At 41.4% G+C, this 19364-nt stretch overlaps 1 protein-coding gene across 1 annotated transcript in view; it reads left to right on the forward strand.

Moving 5' to 3' along the window:
• pex14 (peroxisomal biogenesis factor 14) overlaps window positions 1–19364 on the forward strand; it is a 56874-nt gene that overhangs the window by 24761 nt on the left and 12749 nt on the right. Inside the window, exons 4-6 of the mRNA XM_030768557.1 lie at window positions 11902–12030; window positions 14948–15033; window positions 17905–18007. Of these exons, the coding sequence (XP_030624417.1) occupies window positions 11902–12030; window positions 14948–15033; window positions 17905–18007 (318 nt within the window). The remainder of the gene's footprint in view (window positions 1–11901; window positions 12031–14947; window positions 15034–17904; window positions 18008–19364) is intronic.

Raw genomic sequence — 19364 nt, forward strand, 5'->3', positions numbered from 1 at the left:
GAAAACAGATGTGTTGTGACCATACATATGCATTCATTGTCAATTAGTTTTGCAATCTATCATACAGCATTGTTTTCTTTAGATTTGTCTTAGGCACTTCTACCTTAACAATCTCTTTGGATTTCTCTCGCTGAAAGGCTGAATTTTTTGCCTGTGGGCCAGACAACCCGGTGCATTGTATTCCATAAGGAATTGCCAGGAGATGGCAGGGCAGGTGATGTCAGCCTGTGACATCACTCCGGGCATTCCATACTAAATTTTACATGCATGCAAGTCATTTGTCTCTGTAAGGCCAATATATTGTTTTTACCTATTTTTTTTTATAATAGGTATTCCCTGGCTTAATCTGTGGTCAGAGCCATGATGTTAGACATTTAGTTCCGCTTGTTCTCTAACCCAGATTAGGGCTTTTATATTATATGAAATATTTTTCTTTCAATTTCTTGCTGAAACAGTTGTGTACTTTAGGGACTAATTAGTGGTAAAAGCTCGGGGATTTGGGCTCTATCGTTGCAAAAGAGAGAAGCAGTGAAAAGTGAGCCTTAAAAGCTCTATGACTAGAGGAGGTAACTTGAGACAAAATCTATAGTAGCCGGCTGCTATCGCTCACTTCAGTGAGCTGTTATGACTCCCGATATCTTTTGAATTTTCCCCGATCTGTTTGCCTCATTAGCAGCATAGCAGGTTTATTTATAATTCAAAAGCGTGTAATATGCTCTATGCGTCATAAGGTTCTTAAAAGATTGTTACTGGGTTCCCTGTGTGTCTTTCCAGTTGAATCTATTGCCTCTTTCTTACATTATTGGCTTATAGGCTAAACAGTATATGTTTAATAGCAAACACGTTTAAAAAATAGTAGGTGAAATGCTTTGCTCCAAGGGCTCTGTTAGTACATCAAATATTTATGTGCTGGCTTGCTGCTATATTTTGATAGGTCAATAATCCCAGTCAAGTGAATTCAGTAGCTTTGTGTCAGACTCTGTGAAGCAAGCATTGAAAAGTAAAACAACCAAAACAACCAATGTGATGTGAACCTTGCCCTTAACACGTTATGTTCTCAGACAGAGTTTGTGAATGAAGTCCACTGTGAAGTAAAGGTTAAAAAAAATCAATATTCAACTAAGTTATTCAGTGTAGAAATATGAACGTACACACGCACACACACATGCTCACAACCACACACACACTTACAGTATATATAGACAGGTAAGTGCCAAAATAAAGAAGCACCAATGAAAAGCGTGTTAAGAGAGCGCTGGGTGACCACAAACCACTGGTGCAGCTTCATTGTGCCTTGGCATAGATTTTACAGGTATCTTGAACTTTACTGGAGGGAGGTGATCCAGTTCTTCCACACGAATTTCCATCATTTGATTTTTTTTTTAAATGCTGGTGAAAAATGCTGCCTTGGGCATCATTCCAGAATTTCCAATAAGTGTGTTCAGTTGGGACATGATCTGGTCACTGAAACAGCCGCTGACCACATGGTTTATATTGTTCTCATGTTTATCAAACTGTTGAGCGGGTGCTGTGGCCCAGTGTTTGGGGTCATTGTCATCCTGGAAGAAACACTGTGATCAAGACAGGACTGTTTTACCATGGGATGGTGATCACTCACGATGGCTTTGTATTAATGGCCGTTCACATCGCTTTCTAAAGGGCTGAGTAGACTTAAACCATGCCAGGAAGATCCACCGCACACGATAACAAACCAGGGAAAATCCTTCTTCACTGGGATCATGCAGTCTGGCCTGTGGTTGTCACTTGGTGTGTATTGTACATGTATTTGTCCACTTTTTGACAACAGGCTGAAGGACATTTGACCATATGACTTTGTTCCATTGTTCTGACAGAGTTCTTCACGCCATGTGTACACCATTTATCTATCTATCTATCTATCTATCTATCTATCTATCTATCTATCTATCTATCTATCTATCTATCTATCTAAGCCCAAAATTATTCATACCCATGACAAATTTGCATTTATAGTGAGGACTTCAGTTCTCCAAGACAGGCACACAAAAGCTCACCTAGCCTTTGCAAAGGCCCACCTGGACAAAGGAGAAAGCTTTTGGCCATCCGACTACAGAATTGAGAACCAGAAGCTTTCTTCTTTTCTGTTTTGGAGAAGTGGAGTCCTCTTTGGTCGGCGTCGATGGAGACCAGCTTTGTGCGGTGTCTGCTGGAGTGTCTGCCTTGAGATGTTGGTACCAGAATTGCTCAGGTTCATCAGGGTGGCTTTGGTGGTGATCCTTGGATTCTCCTTGGCCTCTCACACTGCCGTTCTTGCCAGCGCAAGGGTCACATTTGGCTCCCTACCCCACCCTTCAAGATTTTTCACAGTGTAGAACTCCTTGTACTTCTAGATTATGCTTTGCACTGTGGCCACTGGCACTTGAAAACACTTGGACATGGCCTTGTAGCCTTTCCCCGTCTTGTGAGCCTCACTAAGCTCTTTGGTTTTAGCCATGACTTGCAATTGACAAGTAACTGCCTAGAGAACTATTGCGTGAGCTGTTCTCAAATTAAAGTTGATTAGAATGCTCTAGAACATGGTAAAAATTACCAGGACCATTTGGAATGGTATAGAAGCTTGCATTCTCCCAAAAATATGCGACAATTTATAGGGGTATGAATAATTTTGGACATGGCATTTTTAGTAAAAATGTAAAAAAACAAAAACATAGAAATAGATAGAATTTATCCTTCACATTTCTGACACAATGTCTTACTGTCTTTTGTCACTTGTTTGTCATTTCCAGCCAGATGAAACCTGTAAATTCACTATGAACTATAAATTCACTATAAATTTGGCATGGGTATGAGTAATTTTGGGCTTAACTGTAATAATGAGTGACGTGGCTTATGCGCATTGCACACTGCAAAGACACAGTGCACGTTTGATTTCAAGTTGGCAGCAGGGGACATTGCTGCAGTGAAAAAAAGGAGAGAATAAAATGTTACCTTGTAGCCTATAGGCTACATTTGATGCCATGCAGACCAAGCCTTTTTAGATGTTACAGGTTACAGATGTTTTGTAATGGTATACGTTTTAGCAGCTAATGTTGAGGTTTTGCTCAGTCGTTAATGTTTGTTTTGCTTAATTGTTACTGTTCATTAAATAATCATGATTTGAGGTCGTCATTCTTTTGTCAACCTAGGTGTACATTATATTTGCATTTGTAACATAGACTGTTCTTGAAACTTGACCAGTAAGTTTCAGATTTGCCTGGTAAAATAAATTCTATCCGGACTAACAAGATAAAATCCTAGCGGAAACCCTGATATATATATATGTGTGTGTGTGTGTGTGTGTGTGTGTGTGTACATGTATATGTATGTATAAAATGTCTCCACTGCTCCACTGTGGTCTTTGTGACACTGCTGCTAATGCTGTTAGACGTTATCTACCGGTTTGAACAAACTGATTGCATATATCTTTCAACTTTTGTGAAATCAACTAACATCTACCAAGTGGGAAACTCGGCATTACATGGAAATAATTTTTGGGAGTCAGTTATGCAAAATGCCAGGGAAAAAAAAGAGCAGATGGTTTGAATTGATCATATTCATGAAAGGAAGATTACATCATTTGCTTTTTGATGAGCTGTAGCTAGAAAGCTGTGTATTCAATCTCCCGTCATCTGATGGCCAAACTGAGGTAGAGTGGCCATGAAGTGTGAATATGTGTCGGTTCAGTACAGGGTGGCAATGAGTAAAATAATTTACTATATATCGTACACACACACACATATATATATATATATATATATATATATATATATATATAGTAAATGTATGGAAATGTATGTCAGTAAAAAGTTAGAGTTGAATCACTGTTGCGACTGGTATCCTGTACACCACTTTGTAAGATATTGGACAGCTGTGAGAGACATGTTGGTCCTCTGGGTATTGTGTATTCTGAACATGTAGTAACACCAGTGGGGAACATTTTGTCTTATGGAAACCTCATGGTGTTATTGATAATGGAATAAATAATAGCCTATGATGTCCAGTCTACTAGAGATGAAAGCTGTAGGAGCACACAACGGTTCTTTGAAAGAATTTGTTGAAGGAGAAAGCAGTGTACCATACACAAGTTGCCTCATCTGAATTGTAGAAAAAAAAAAGAAAAAAAAGAGGACGGTTATGAATAGTTAAATGTAAGTCATTTTTAGCAGGGTGTACACATTTGCTCTGACTAAACAGCAAATGTTTAAGCATCAGGATATCACCTTAGTGGAGATTATATGCCGTAGTTGAGTTTAACTGTAAGCCGTTAGCCATGGTGATGAAAAGTATGCAGTACTTTGATTTCACTTTGTTTGAATATAGTAGTGTAGTAGTGTCACCCTCACCTTAAGCAGGTCAGTTATTGTATGAGGTACATGATTTCCTGCTGCAGATGTTGTTTTTTTTTCAACGGCAGTGCACCTAACCACCTAATAGCAAAATATTATCAGCTGTATCAACTATAGCTATAAGTTACAATAGAATTTACTAATCTTTAGGATGACATATTAGTGATATTGAATGTAGGGACAAGTTCACATTTCTGCGTTGCAAAGCAGTTTTGCTATGTCTAGAATTCATTTGAAGAATATTTTGTTTTATGTGACACACACTGTGTTATTTGTCAGTAAGTCTTATGCATTTATGGTGTAAAATTGGTTCTTAACTGTGCACAGGATACCTGTCTATTGTATTCACTGCTATCTAACAGTGAAATCTGTGAAATCCTTAAACCAAAGTCAACTGCTTTTTAAAAAGGCTTCAGCAGGCAAAACACAGCGTGAAACTGTTCCTCGTTTTAATGTCATAATGTTTTCGTTTGTGTAATCGCCGTATCTGAAGGCCCAATGGGAAATACCCAGAACTGCCATCGCACTGTTTCCCCCAGGGCTTATCAGAGCATCAGTAGATCTATAGCCTTAAAGACCCAGCCACATGATCTCACTCCTCTAGTGGTGGTTTATTTATTTATTTGTTTGGTTGGTTTTTTGTTTGAGATCTTTGAATGCGACTGCTCTTTCCTGGTCACTGTCCTTCACATTTTTGTGTCCTCGTAACCATGAGGTCGCTGGTCCAACTCCAGCAGGACAGTTGTTACCATCTCCTTTACATGTATTGTTTATATCTTTCCACTGACTCGATAATTCTGAGGGATGGAATTTTCCACGATGAGGCTTGTCATCATGTGACATTGCCAGCTCTTAGTCTATCCTAACACACTTTGCAAGGCCAAATGTGAACTGGGATTCTACAGTCTACAGCTATGGCCATGCTGGATCAAATTCTGTTCTTATTTAAGATATGGACATAACTAACGCGTAACATAACGTCTATTATTTGCCACACGTATATGAGAGGGAGAAAAAAAATCTTTGAGCCATGCACAAGGACGAATTTCACTCTTACGCTTACGACCAGCGTCGTCAAGCGACACGCTTAAGGTTGGTCACCTTTTTCATGACAGAGGGCTTTTTCTCTCTGATGTTTGTGCTCTAGACACCTTGGAAGAGCTTATAAGTGAGCTATATGCAAATTTGCATGTTCTTGGAAATAGCCTCATGTCAGCAAAAGGCCATCTCTACCGTGCTTCTCCTTGAACAATGTAATTATGTCACCAATGCTGTATCACTTTGAAAGCAACTTGTGCAATTGGAAGGGTAGGAGGGAGACTAATCTTCTAGGCAAAGTGCTGACTAATCTTAGGCCAATTTGAGTTTATTAAATTTCACATAAAATGTACCTTTTTTTCCCAGCGCCCTGCTGAGCTCACAGAGGCAATTTGACTCTGCTGCTCCTCGTGTTTTGCATTCGACTCCCCCATGAGTTACTCGCGTCTTTGACCGAAAGCAGATATTTGGCTTGATTGACGTTTTTCATATTAAAACATGGCTTAAATACAGTGGCAGAATGGCAGCATGATAGTTGTGTGGGGGTGACCTTTAATTTTCTCTGTTTATTGCTGGTATCCATTAATTGGGGTTAGGGTTAAACCAAGGTCATGGTAATATGAAATAAATATAGAATTAACCATGGAACACATTCTCTCTTGTTTATTTTTGATCTTCTTAATTAAAATTGCATTTATAACGCTTAACACATGGACGCCTCTCAACCACTCAGTGTGACGATTCACTTGTATCTTTGAAGGGATTTTCTGATCGTTTACTTATGTATTTTTTTGGTCTTAGATTATGTTTGTTATCCAGAGCCTCTTTTGTGTCGATACTGAATTTCAGCTTAAAACACATTTCCACTTTTATGCTCTAGCAGTATGACTCTCTATGAACCACTATACAGGTTAAAGAGATGAGAGCATTTTTGTGTGGGGGCTGTAAAATACACACACTCCCCAGACAACCATGTAACACCCCCCCCCCCCCCCCCCCCAATCTCTCTAACCATCTAAACACCCTCTATAGCCCACTTCAACTCAATCACCCCCCCCCCCCCCCCCCCCCCCCCGCACCCGACCACCCCTCCCTTTGGGAACGGGGCACAAAGATATGCTCATCTTAATTTCTAATACAGCTTAATGTCATATTTATGTAAATATTTTCTGATTTTGCTCTGTATTAACAGCTAGAAATGTCAAAGCTCACATAAAATAAAACAATACCATCTCCTGGCGAAGAGGGATTTAAATTGGATTCCCACAGCATCAGCCATACTGCAGGGGCAGCTGATGAGGGAGAAAATAGACTGCACTTTGATTACATGTTGCAAGATCTTTACACAATAATCTCGCCGCCACATATTTACATGCACAGTTCTGCTCTAATCTGCAGTGAAGGATACTTTCCTCGTTACCTTCATCTCTCCCCCTCTCTCTCTCTCTCTCTTCAAGGAGAAAGCAATTGGTTTCAATACACGCACAGAAACGTATTCTAATGTTATGTAAACTGTTCATTTCACAGCCTGAAAGGGCAATTACGTAGTCTAGCATTTTTCATATCACCTCATTTTTTTTTGTTTTGGACCGGTCCTTATTACTTAGAATTTCAAGAAATATAATTTATTAATTAGTGTTGAAGAGCAGCTATACAGTATCCTGTTTTATTATGTAAACGGTATGGTAAAATCCAACTAGTCACACATGTCAGATTACTGGTAAGTACTGTTTTTCCAACAAACCTTTTAAAACTGTGAACTGAGGTGTTGCACCAAGACCAGATCTGCTCACTCTCTCTTTACCAAGACTGCCTGCCTTCATACGCAAGTTTACTTTCTCTTTACCAAGACTGCCTGCCTTCATACGCAAGTTTACTTTCTCTTTACCAAGACTGCCTGCCTTCATACGCAAGTTTACTTTCTCTTTACCAAGACTGCCTGCCTTCATACGCAAGTTTACTTTCTCTTTACCAAGACTGCCTGCCTTCATACGCAAGTTTACTCTCTCTTTACCAAGACTGCCTGCCTTCATACGCAAGTTTACTCTCTCTTTACCAAGACTGCCTGCCTTCATACGCAAATTTGCTTTCTCTTTACCAAGACGACCTGCCTTCATACGCAAGTTTACTCTCTCTTTACCAAGACTGCCTGTCTTCATACGCAAGTTTACTCTCTCTTTACCAAGACTGCCTGTCTTCATACGCAAGTTTACTCTCTCTTTACCAAGACTGCCTGCCTTCATACGCAAGTTTGCTCTCTCTTTACCAAGACTGCCTGCCTTCATACGCAAGTTTACTTTCTGGCACCCTCTTACTACACTGTGTCTGGTCTCTTAGAGCAGTATTGGTGTTCCGGTCCCTTGCATGGATGGCACTACATGGTCGAGACATATATCCACTGAGTTATTGGAAAGGTTGCAAGCGTTAGCAGAGAGACAAAATTCTAGATGCTTTGTTCTGAAGTGCGTGACCTGACCTCTTTAGTGTTCCTCATCACTGTAGTTTCATTAAGGCACAGGGTCAGAAGGGACAGAAGAGCAGTGCAGATGTAATACCACTTGTGCTCTGAAGGTAAGGATATGGTTCATCATCCTAGATATTAATAGGAAGGTGTTTGCAAAGGAGGTTATGCGACTCACCTCTTGGACAAAAATGGCAATGACCAAGGCCTGTACGGGAGGCAAAGGGATTGATGTGGTTATAAATTACTCCACGGCGCCACCTAGGCCAGTCTCTTTCCCACTTTGTCATCAGTGGAGGGCGATAAAGCAGGGAAATGAGAATGGAGTCCCCCTTTTTTTTTAATACATAAATGAATATGCTATGAGAATGGTCATTATTTAGGGCATGCAATCGCGTGGTGTCCGTGCTGTTGTCGGGGACACTGACTTGACATGGCAAATCTTACCACGTAAAAAGAGCCATTTGAGAAGAGGTTCAATTCACGTGCGGTCTCTCTGTAACCCATTGACCTCCATCTGTTTATGACCTCTGGGACACCCCCCCACCCCCACCCCCCCGCACTTAGATTTCATATCCAAAATTTAAGTAATATGCACTCAAGGACAACTTAAACATTCAGGCCTTGTAGGCCGATAAAAAAGCTCTCACCTTTTAGCTCTCAAAATATTTTAGTAAGCAATTTTATAATTGGATGTCCGAGCTCTTTCTTAACCCATAAAGTCCAGAAGTGCCAGAATCGGAGAAATCCTTTTTTTTTATGGCTAGTCCTTTTGCCTCTTCGCCTTTGGGGAGAAAGGAAAAAAAAAAAAAAAACGGCCTGAGAATTAGGGCCCAGAAAATAGAGCCGTAAATAATAGGAGGAGCAATGGGTTTTCCTTTAAATAAATACCGATCAGGTTTATGTTGAAAGACAATAGAAAACGTAGCTCAGATATGCAGTTTACAGTATTTATAGCCGTAATATCGAAGTGCCACCATCGTAATTTCATGCCCCAATGAGAATGGCAAGGTCAAAGAAAATGCTTCAGCTGAGCATCTGTTAATACGGTGACTCATAAACAGGCGCTCTGTGTATCAGGTGTACCAAATAATACAGTATAATGAAATACAGAATAGCTTTCCATTATTGTTCCTTTTCCCCCCTCTTTTTTTTTTTTTACGGTGTCATCATTAGATGTAATTTATGTCTTAAAAGAAAAAAAAAATCCTCTCTCCCAGCAGGGTGGATCTGAAATGGGGGTTCCTGGGGTCATTCCACAGGTTTTGGAAAGTGTAATAAATTTGTGATTTCCTTTTTGTGTCCTTTTCCTTTTATATGTAAAACTCACTTTCACCTTCTCGTCTTTTCTTTTTCAAATTGGATCTCAAAGGGCTTTTTATTCGTCACACCCATTTTCTGTGTGATATATACATCAGAGGTGACAAAATAGCTTAGTGAGCTTAAAGAAAACTAAGGAAAGAAAGAAAAAAAACCAAACAAAAAAAAAAGAAATATGCTAATGAATTTTCATGCATGTTATTATAATGCATCTCGGACGCCTTTGTAGTTGTACACGGGGTGCTATTTAAACATTCAAATGATCCTTAAAAATGTACATAATGTATATTGCGACGTCCTTAAGAAGAGGCTTGTTCACTGTAAGGTGAGCGTTTGAAATGAGAAGTTCCCAGGAGAATCTTTATAGTTCCTTTGTTTGTGGTGATGGGGTTTTGGGGGGGGGGGGGGGGGTTTGGGGGGGGGGGGGTTTTGGGGGAGGGGGCAAGGTTGGGGGCATGTATGTCTCATTCAATAGTCTGCCACCGTGCCGTCTGCTGTGGTCAGATGAATGGTGAACCCAGGGACACATTATTGCTTATTGGACAATGCAGACTGACTACACCAGCTCAGCACTGGCGGTAGCTGTTTCCTGGCACTCAATGGCTGCCATGCAAGACAGGCCGGCCAATATTTGCCTTAAATTATTCAGCAATTTTCATGGCCATTTTACTTCCCAAGAGCATATATATACACACACACACACACACACACACACACTCTCCCCTCCTCCCACATATACCATGTATATGAGGAATTTAAAAGAATCTCCTCATGCTTTTGACCTTAACCTGGATGTTTCTGGAAGAGTGATATGTGAATAAATGGTCATTTTAATGAAAAGGGTGACGTTATAAATTTTCTTTACCATCCCGCACTCCGTGACCGCGGCAGTGTCCCTCAACGTATTCAGGACAAGATATTCTTGTTTTCAGATAGTACTTTAATTAAAGGTTGATAAGAGAATGACATGCAGTCTTAGCTTTTATGTCTTATAACTTTATTTTTTTGCAGATGCTGTTTCAACAATATAGTACAAGCAGAGTGGTATTTTGATGTATTGGACTCATCAATTTTTGTAATGAGTCACAGCGTTTCAAAAATGCTGTATGCAAAACATTTAACTGCTACAGTGAAGAGGAGTAACAACAACAGCAACGACAAAGAAATATCACTTTACCTAAAGGATTGGTTTACTTTGACTTTTCACATTGTGAACCCTTAACATATTACTTTTTTGTTGGTAAGCCAGTTCAAACAGTCTGGCTAACTGTCAGTTCTAAAGACACATCATTTGTAAGTGTTTTTTTTTTAGGGCTGTGTGTGAGGCCTGTGGAAGTATGACTGCCTCCATAACAAGCTGACAGCACATAGGGCTGCACAAGCACAGACTCTGCTACCTGCCAAGCTCTGGGCTCTTTGCTTTCTCTCCTCTCTCTCTCTCTCGCTCTCCCTCTGTGCTATTTAAGCATTTGTGGCAAATGGCATTTGCCAGATTTCTGAGATGTGTATTACAGCAAAAACAGCTTGCTGTCTTCTTTTGAAAACCTCTCAATTTGCAGCAAACCTCAGCCTTTTGGCTCCCTGGCAGCAACACCATGGAAGTCTGTAGAATGGAGTGCTGAAATGCCCGAGGGGACATCTACAGTAAACAGCTCTCTCTCTCTCTCTCTCTCTCTCTCTCTCTCTCTCTCTTTCCGGGGGTCTGACAGAGTAGAGGAGAAGGAACGAGAGAGAGAAAGAGAGAGCAGATTCAGCTAGATGTGTGCTAAACAAGCAATGACAGAAATGACAGGTTCCAGCCTGCAGTGGACAAACAGAGGTCACAAAGTGACTAGATGTTGTAAGACTGAGATGGTGTACTTGTAAAAATGTTCATTCTCATTGCCTTGGCTTTAAAGAAACAAACAAACAAAAAAAAAAAACATGTCAGCATTTGACACAATTGTAAATTCAGGTATTAATGTTCTGAGTAATGTTGTTCGTCAGCTTGTCTGAGGTTTTGCTGTATCTGTAAGCAAATACGCGCAGAATAACAAAAGGTTTTGTCCAGTCGTTTGATTTTTTTTTTTTTTTTTTTTTTTTGCATGTTGATAGTTATCATTTCTTTGGCTTTGTTTACGGCCTGACACTTAATAAAGAAGAGACGACCGAAGACGGCAGTAGGTGTTGAAAATCAAGCCTCATCTTTCCACAAAAGGAAATGTTAATATTAGATTTTTCCCCCCTTTCGTTTTCCATCAGGGAGCTCTATGCAATTTAATCATCGCTAAAATCATTAAAAAAGATCTGAAGATTAAATTATATTGGCATTTGCAAAATTATGTAATACATTTACATTACAATGAAGAAATTAAAATAATGCATTTTCTCTGTCTGGGGGTTATGAGAGCTCCACCTGGGGAAATATAGCCATGGAGGTGGACAGGCTCTGATCTCTCTGTCTGGTCTGGCAGTAATGGAGATCTGAGACTCCACTTCTCACAGCTCAGCACCGTCAGTCCGTCAGCTAGTCCCAGCTATTGGCTAGGGTTAGGAGAGTGCTTTACCCTCTTATTCCTTTCTTCCTTAGGCCTTATTTCCCTTGATTTTATGTTCACTCTGGCGCTAATGCGTGTTTTGCCTTTAGCGAGGCTGTTTCGACTTTCCAGGACCTCTCTAGACGTCTTAAATTTACAGAACGGCCTGTTAATCTTAAATTTTCATCTCTTTGGAATCTAGGTCTGACAGATGAAGAGATTGAGCTTGCCATTCAGCGCTCAGGCAGCACGGAGGAACCGCTGGCTCTCAGTCCAGGAGGCCTACCACTCATTTCGCAACCTCCTCCTCCGATGGTCCCAGTACCATACAGTGAGTAGCGCTCCTCTTCTCAATCTTCTCCGCTCTCAGAACAGCTCGTCTGATATGGGTGAAAGGGTCTGTGTTCCGCTATGACAGTGTTTCTCGTCATAACCGTTTTCCCCTCCGGCCCTGGTTCTGTCCCTCGTGCCCTGGTTCTGTCCCTCTGGTTCTGCTCTTCAAATATGGTACGCTCTGCTGGGTTTTTCTTGACACAAGATGAGTAATTGTATTACCTGAATAGAGTCAGCCCATTGTGTCAGAGGAGTCCGTTTTTAAGTAAGCATAAATGTGTTGTAAAAATTGTCTTATGTCTGTCTATCCTAAACAGACTTCACAAGCACCAATTGTGAGCTTAGGAGCTGCTAACTAACACTGCTAGCAAAGAAGACCCGAATAGCAGGCACTCCTTCACTGTACTGCGTTTTGCTTCATACCTCCATGTCTCCAAAGCCAGCTTGTCACAACGAGAGGCCTCACATTTGCGTAAATCGGTAATTAATTCTCGATTGTTGTTTGACAGTCCTGGGCCATATGATGCGGTTCCCTGTTCCATCACGGCAATCTCTTCCATTTTCGCCGTGTGGCGTCGACTGCAGAGGTAGAAGGCCCCCTGCTTCAACCTGTATCTTTATTACCTCAGCGGCTTATAAGTGTTGGCCACTGATTTACCAATGCAGAATGAAGTCCGCATAATGCTTAACCTGTATGACAATGATTCCAGATGTATTCCACCCTCATTTATTGCCACACTGTCCTTGACTCCCCCGCCATCTCATGTTTTGTAATGAAAGCGATGGTGATGGGATGGCCGAGTAGTTAGGGCTTCAGGCCCCGATCATAGTGGGGGTTTTATATCAAAACGCCTATAAGAGAAGTGCATAATGAGGTGAGTGCAGGGAGTCTTGTACCGGGGGTCAGGCTGAAAAGAGGGGGCTACTTCTCTTTGATGTCCTTGTTATGGGGACGATGCGTAGAGACCTGCATCCATCTCTGTCCGAGTAATGGATACTCTGATCTCTATTTTCAACCGGCAGAAGGACAGTAGGGCCTTCTCTGAACCCAATAAATTTGAGAGGAGATTGGAAAAACGGGGAATGGGGGGGCCCAGTCTCACACTGTAAGTGACCAAATAAAAGACACTGGGAAAGTACGAAGAAAGAAGAGAGCTTTTGGGTGGGAGTGGAGATCCTCGAGACCTTGGTTAAGCTTAAGACCTGCTCAAGGGCCGCTCAGCTCAAGGACTTTTCCTCTAGTTCTCTCTACTGCCTTAAAGTCATTTTTCAGCATCTTCTTGGCAGGAAAAAGCCATCAAAATCACTCAGGAACATACCCACTAGTAAATGGTTTAATAACGCTGATGTTTACCATTTGGATAAGCATAATAATGTTGAAGGTTGTTGTCAGTATTTTTCACGTTCTTGACATGCCCGCAGGTACTGGAACATCACCTGAATTCACCTCAAAAAACAAAAAGGAAAAAAGGGAAAGAAAATCCCTCAGTGTTGAGTGGCTTCTAGAAATCTTTTTGCGTGCTCAGTTGCATATATGTCAAAAAACTGATCATCTGCCGCCTAATCAAGCGTACTTGCGTGTTTTTCCTCAGACTTGATGGAAAAAGAGAACATTGCCTTTTTTTTTCTTTATACGAGTGGACTTGTTTATTTGTATGCGGCTCAGAGCAGCTGGAGGGAAATTATTGTAACATACCTGTGCTCCAGGTTCAGTGTTTTACAAAATGGGGCATTTTGCGTCTGACATTGTGACCTGCCACAAACAGGCTTTTGTTTAATTATCCTATTATTTAGATACAACAGTAAAGCATGAATAATAATTTCAGTTTCTCCTCCGCTGCCAGAGCCGTGCTAAACTGTGTCAGTGTGAATGTGGGGGAAAAAAAACGAACAAAAAAACACAAACAAAATATAATCATGGCGGTTCTGTCTTGACAAGCTACTTAAGCCTTAACTCCTGAGAACGACAACTGCACTCATCACCTTGTTTTACAGCAACAGCTCAGAATTTCCCTCCTCGTGCTTAATTGATCTGTTCCCCGTCCTTAGGCAAGTACTAGGTGTGGTTAGCCTGTGGAATTTCCGCAGTTTTTTTCTGCCAGTCATATCTTTAGTGTATGTTTTAGTGTACACACAACGGGGCTGACTGTATGCTTTGAAAAAAAAAAACTGCCATCATTATCAATCTTCCCGCACGAAATGTTTACTTCTTCTCTTTCTCCGTTAACAAAGACCATACTCGATGTGTGAGGTTATTGGGTTTTTTTTTTTTTTTTTTTTTAAATCTGTCTTCTCTTCATCAGCTAGGTCAACTGTCTCACTTAGAGAATGAGGGTGAGAATAAAGGGGAGGGGGTTTGATTCATTGATGTGGTCTTCCATTTCCTCAGACAGAGAGAGCTCGTTTCTTTCACACCTTGACATGCAACTAGAATGCAGCAGTTATCAAGTTATTCTAAAATTGTTAGGGGAAAATAGTACTTTTGTTCAAAGTAATCGGTTTGGTATCATTAAAACAAACTTTGGAGTCATATTATTTTTTGTTTCCTGCATTGCGGAATGTATTTAGCTGTTTTTCAGAATTTTGTCATTTTGAACCAGAAACGGTTTGAGAATGGAATTTCCGTGTAGTCTACCCCCCTAGCCCCTAACGACAAAGTTCACCTTTGTTAATTTCCACGGTGCTATATTGTTCACTGTGTGGTTGAACTGTTTATGCTGCATTCCTCTTGAGGTCAGAGTTCATTTTTTTTCAGTGAATGCCCAGTAATTCTCAGTTTGGTACATATATCTCTTCAAGAAATGTGCTCACATTTGTACACCCGCATGCCTTTGCACAGTATATGTAGCAAACACGAATGTAAGTAAGCTGTGATATGTAGCATATTTGCTAAGCTAATGTCATTGTCTTTACAGGTTCCCCTGGTTACAGATGGAGAGATTATGGAGCGCTGGCTATAATCATGACAGGAATGGCCTTTGGTTTCCACCACCTTTATCGGGTATGCTACTGTTTACCATGAAAGGCAGCGCTTTTTAGCTCACACTCTAGCATCAGACCTCAGCTGATTAAGTGTCAAAATATGAATGACTGGGCCCTGCTCCAGTTGTCCTCTCTTCTGACTTTGCTCTCTTTAACAAACAGGACAAATGGCAGTTATAATTATTCTGTAAAGCATTCATGTTTGTTTTGGTGTTGCTTCAACACGCACAGTCTGTTAGCATTTTGCTAAGTTTAAGGGAAAAGAACACAAGGTTGAGGAGTAAGAGTATGGGCCACCAGGCCAAGGCATTGAAGTACCTCAGAAACTTATTTGACCCGAGTCTGTCCATCCTTTCATTTTTTCCTCTTCCAGCAGTTCTTTTGCACAAATTCGTTTAGTACTAAGTCAGCAGAGTCTTTTTCTTTTTTCTTTTTCGGTATTAGCGCAATGTCTGTAGTGGTTGTGGCTACGCAGTGGCGGGCTTTAATATGCAGAAATCCATGAGCCACACGCTGTATAGATCACTCCTTCTGGTTACAGCCAGCTTGCACTGCGTCACAAACATGAGCTCATCCCGTCCCCTCTCTCTTTATTCCTCTCTTTTCTTTTCCTTTACGGAAAAACCCCTACGGCCGTACACGCACGCCTCTTTGATTTTTAAGCGGTCCAAAAATAATCACCTTGGGTGATCAGACCCAGAGACCATGGGACAAGGGGGCCCGTGGGCCTGTGTTCTCGCAGGGGGAAAACCCTGTTTCTCCCTGAAATTCATTCCTCCTCGCCCACAATGGCATGTGGACTCCATTACAGTGTTTTATAGGTGGTACAGAGTTGTAGCGCTCGGTCTTGTGCGTGCGTGTGCGTGCGTGTGCATGCGCGCGCACGTGTGTATGTGTATGTGTGTGTGTGTGTGTGTCTGTGTGTGTGTGTGTGTGTGGACTGAAATGCTCCCATGACGTCATGCATGGGGCCGAGACGGGAACCGTCTGGTGGACGGTGGGCGCGTTTGGCGTCAGTCTGAGCAGAGGGAGCTGTGAGGAGGATCCAGAGTAGCCACTTCAGTGGGAGCGTGCTGTGCTGCTGTCAGCACACTGGGCCCAATAAAGACCCTGCTCCTCCATGTCACTACTCAGCTCAGGAGAATCATCGGTTTTAACATCTTGATTTTTTTGGGCCAGTCCTGGAAATTGTATGTTTTTCTTTTTCGACAGGATGTTCATCTTTCTTTCACGCCCCTCTACTGTTTTCACGCTTCTCACACTGCTGTAATGAATGGAATCCTCTGAGTCATCCACACACTGCCGTTTTGCCTCTCTTACACTTGCTCTCAAATCTGTGTCCTTCTGTCTGTGTGTCCCTGTAACTGGCTGTCTCTTTGTCTCTCTCTCTCTTTGTTTCTTTCATTCTGTACCTCTATCAGCTCGCTGTCTCTCTCTTCCTCTCTCTCTGTCTCTCTCTTTGTCTTTGTCTCTATCTGTCTGTCTATCTGTCTCTCTCTCTCTCTCTCTCTCTCTCTCTCTCTGTCACATTCTGTTTCACACACAGATTCTCATTCTGCAGTCCCCTGCCTGTGTGACTGCTGTGTGTTGGGTCTGTTCCTGTAGCTGGTGGCATGGGAGCTGCTGTTCCCTGGCGTGAGCGTGCTCTCTGCCTGTCACGTCCGCCAGGCAGTGCACCAGTGCCGCCATATGCCTCTTCCCCTGCGCATCCTTTATTTATGCTATAGAGAGAGAGCCTTGTAAACACAGCTCACAGCAGCCTGCTTATTAATTACCACCGTGTTGACACTCATTTAATCTTTTTCAACTTAAAAGTGTTTATTACTTCTACTGGTGTCAACAACGCTTGTGCTGCTGTGAAAACCTGGCCTGACCAACTGTTCCTTGACCAAAAGGTTGCCACTCGTATTAGTCTTAACAAAAACTAAGATTGAGTTTTTATTTTAATGTGTCCTTTTGGTTGAGAAAAATCAACCATCTACTTGTGTATAATTTAATTTGAGATTCTTTTGTTTGTTTGTTTTAAGACTTAAGAAAAAAATGGGTGCATATAGCCTGGTGACCCATTGGTTCACTTTCTGTGTTTGAAGTTGAAGTTGTTTTTCAAGACTTAACTCTGACAAGCAGTTGTCCTTAGAGGGTGACATGTTGAAATGGAGGCAGCCAGGGCTGTAGGCAAAAAGGCTTAATGAAGTTGAACCCAAAGTCACGCCCCATTGCTTAATGCTTGGCATGTGTGTCAGCTACTGAGTCAAATAGCACTAGATGAAGTGAGAAAACCACAAGACTTTCCAGACAAAGAGGTAAAAAAAAACCAAACTAGAATTTAAAGTCTTTTGCAGTATTGCAGGCATATTTCATGGGTCAAAAAAAAAAAAAGATTATCTAAGATCCAAAGTAACCATCCGACTTCTGCTACAGTGCTGCTGGTTGTTAATCAGGGGGTTAATGAGGGATGGAAAAACCATGAATTTCATATTTCCCGTTTTCAATTATTTTTCTGTCTTGCAGCTCAAGCTTGAGCTTGCTTTAAAACACGTGTGGGAAGTCCAGTTGGGCCTGTCGTTCTTATCTGGATCAAACCGAACCCAGACACAAGCACTCCTCCAATGCCTTTGATTGATTTTTTTTTGGGGGGGGGGGGGGGGGGCCTCAAAAGTGTTAATTTAGCCCCCTTTTTTTCTTTGTGCATAGATGGTGTAGTTTGTAACCTCATTTTGAAAAATCTGTATAATGTTTAATCTTTATTATATCAAAGACAGACTAACAGTAGTTTGCTAGGCCACAAACGCTGTGTCTGGGCATGGGGGCGACGGCCCTTGTCTTTAGCCCTGTTTTGGCCCATGTTCCTGAGGAGAATTGTAATAGCGTGTCATGTTTTTAATTGCAGAAATATATACTACCCCTGATAATGGGCAGCGAAGAGGACAAGAAGCATCTGCAAAGGATGGAAAGCAGTATCGCGGAGATGAGTGGCACGCTGACACAGACAGGTGAAGATTAATATCTTCATCACTTTTTTTTTTTTTTTCTCTCCCTCCCTCCTTAACATTTTCCTTCATTTATCTGTCGCCAAAATCTGCTCACATTTTACAAATGACGCTCCTGTCATTTTGCTTTAATTTGAAATTGCTTGTTTACTGTCAGCTCAGGCTCAATTAATTACGTTTCGCTGAAAAGCCCTTAACCTCGGAATATTAATGAGGGGGTAGGGGAATGACAGCGTTTCTGTTTTTTTTTTTTTTTTCTTCTCTCTCTCTCTTCCCTCTTTTTTTTTTTTTTCTTTTTTTGAAATCGCGTGGCGAGAAAGTTCATTTTAATTTTCGGCGTGGTGGCGGTGGTGACGGAGTGGCGGCTGCTTGGCCGAGCCCGGAAAAGTGCCGGTGATTAAGTGTGCTATGACAGGTGCGTCTCCCAACGTGGACAGGTGAGGAATCTTCGGCAGGCTGTCAGAGAGGGATGCCCCCCACCCCCCACTCGAACTCTTGTGTAATTAAGCATCTCAGGAACTGTGAAAGTGGGACACTTCCCAAAGAAACTTTGCCTCGTTAGCGTGGCTCTACTTCAGCTCCCAACCATGTCACTCTTTTTTTCTTTTCTTTTTTTTTTTTTTTAAGGCATCCCCAGAGTTCTGTTGGGGTGTCAAGGTGTGTTTTTAGCTTTATTTCTGCTTCAAAGTAAGGCTTAATGATATTTTGTACTTTCAAAAACATGCAAGCAGACGTATTTTTACTAACACTGCAGAGCTAAATGTGAGATCAGATCACTGCATGCAAAGTGAGTGCTACAGACATAACAGAGGGTTTAATGCCAGCTGTCCATGGTAAAGTTAGGGCTCTGTTAAAGGAGAGACAAGTCTTTAAGCTTGATTGATTGTGGACTTTTATTTTCGTGGTGGAAACAAATATTGTATCTGTGACTAGTCCCATACAAACTACACTATGTTGTGCTTTCTCTGATGCGTTTGTATACTGGCTATTGTTTTGTGAGCCAAAAGATGAACATAGGCAAATCGGATGCACAGAAAGAGGATGTTACCCGTTACAAATGTAAACATGCGTCGACTAGCCATTTAACTCCTTCAAATAGGACTCCTGCGTGTTTTCAAAATGAAATTTCAATATCTTATAATTTTAATCTTCGCGTACTTCTTTATTCTTCTTTGGGATTGAAAGGATTGAAACCGCCCTGCGAATTGTGAGCGATTGCGTGCAAATGTAGCTTAGGCCTTCTGTACCTGATAAACAAATGAGGTGTTTCACTGTCTTCTGGGATCGTCTATGCAAAAAACCCCTTTCCTCTCTTTATTGTTGCCTGTCTGGCTTTTTGCTTTGTTTTTTGTTTTAATAA

This window comes from Chanos chanos, chromosome 3 (assembly GCF_902362185.1).
Source record: "Chanos chanos chromosome 3, fChaCha1.1, whole genome shotgun sequence".
Lineage (NCBI taxonomy): Eukaryota > Metazoa > Chordata > Actinopteri > Gonorynchiformes > Chanidae > Chanos > Chanos chanos.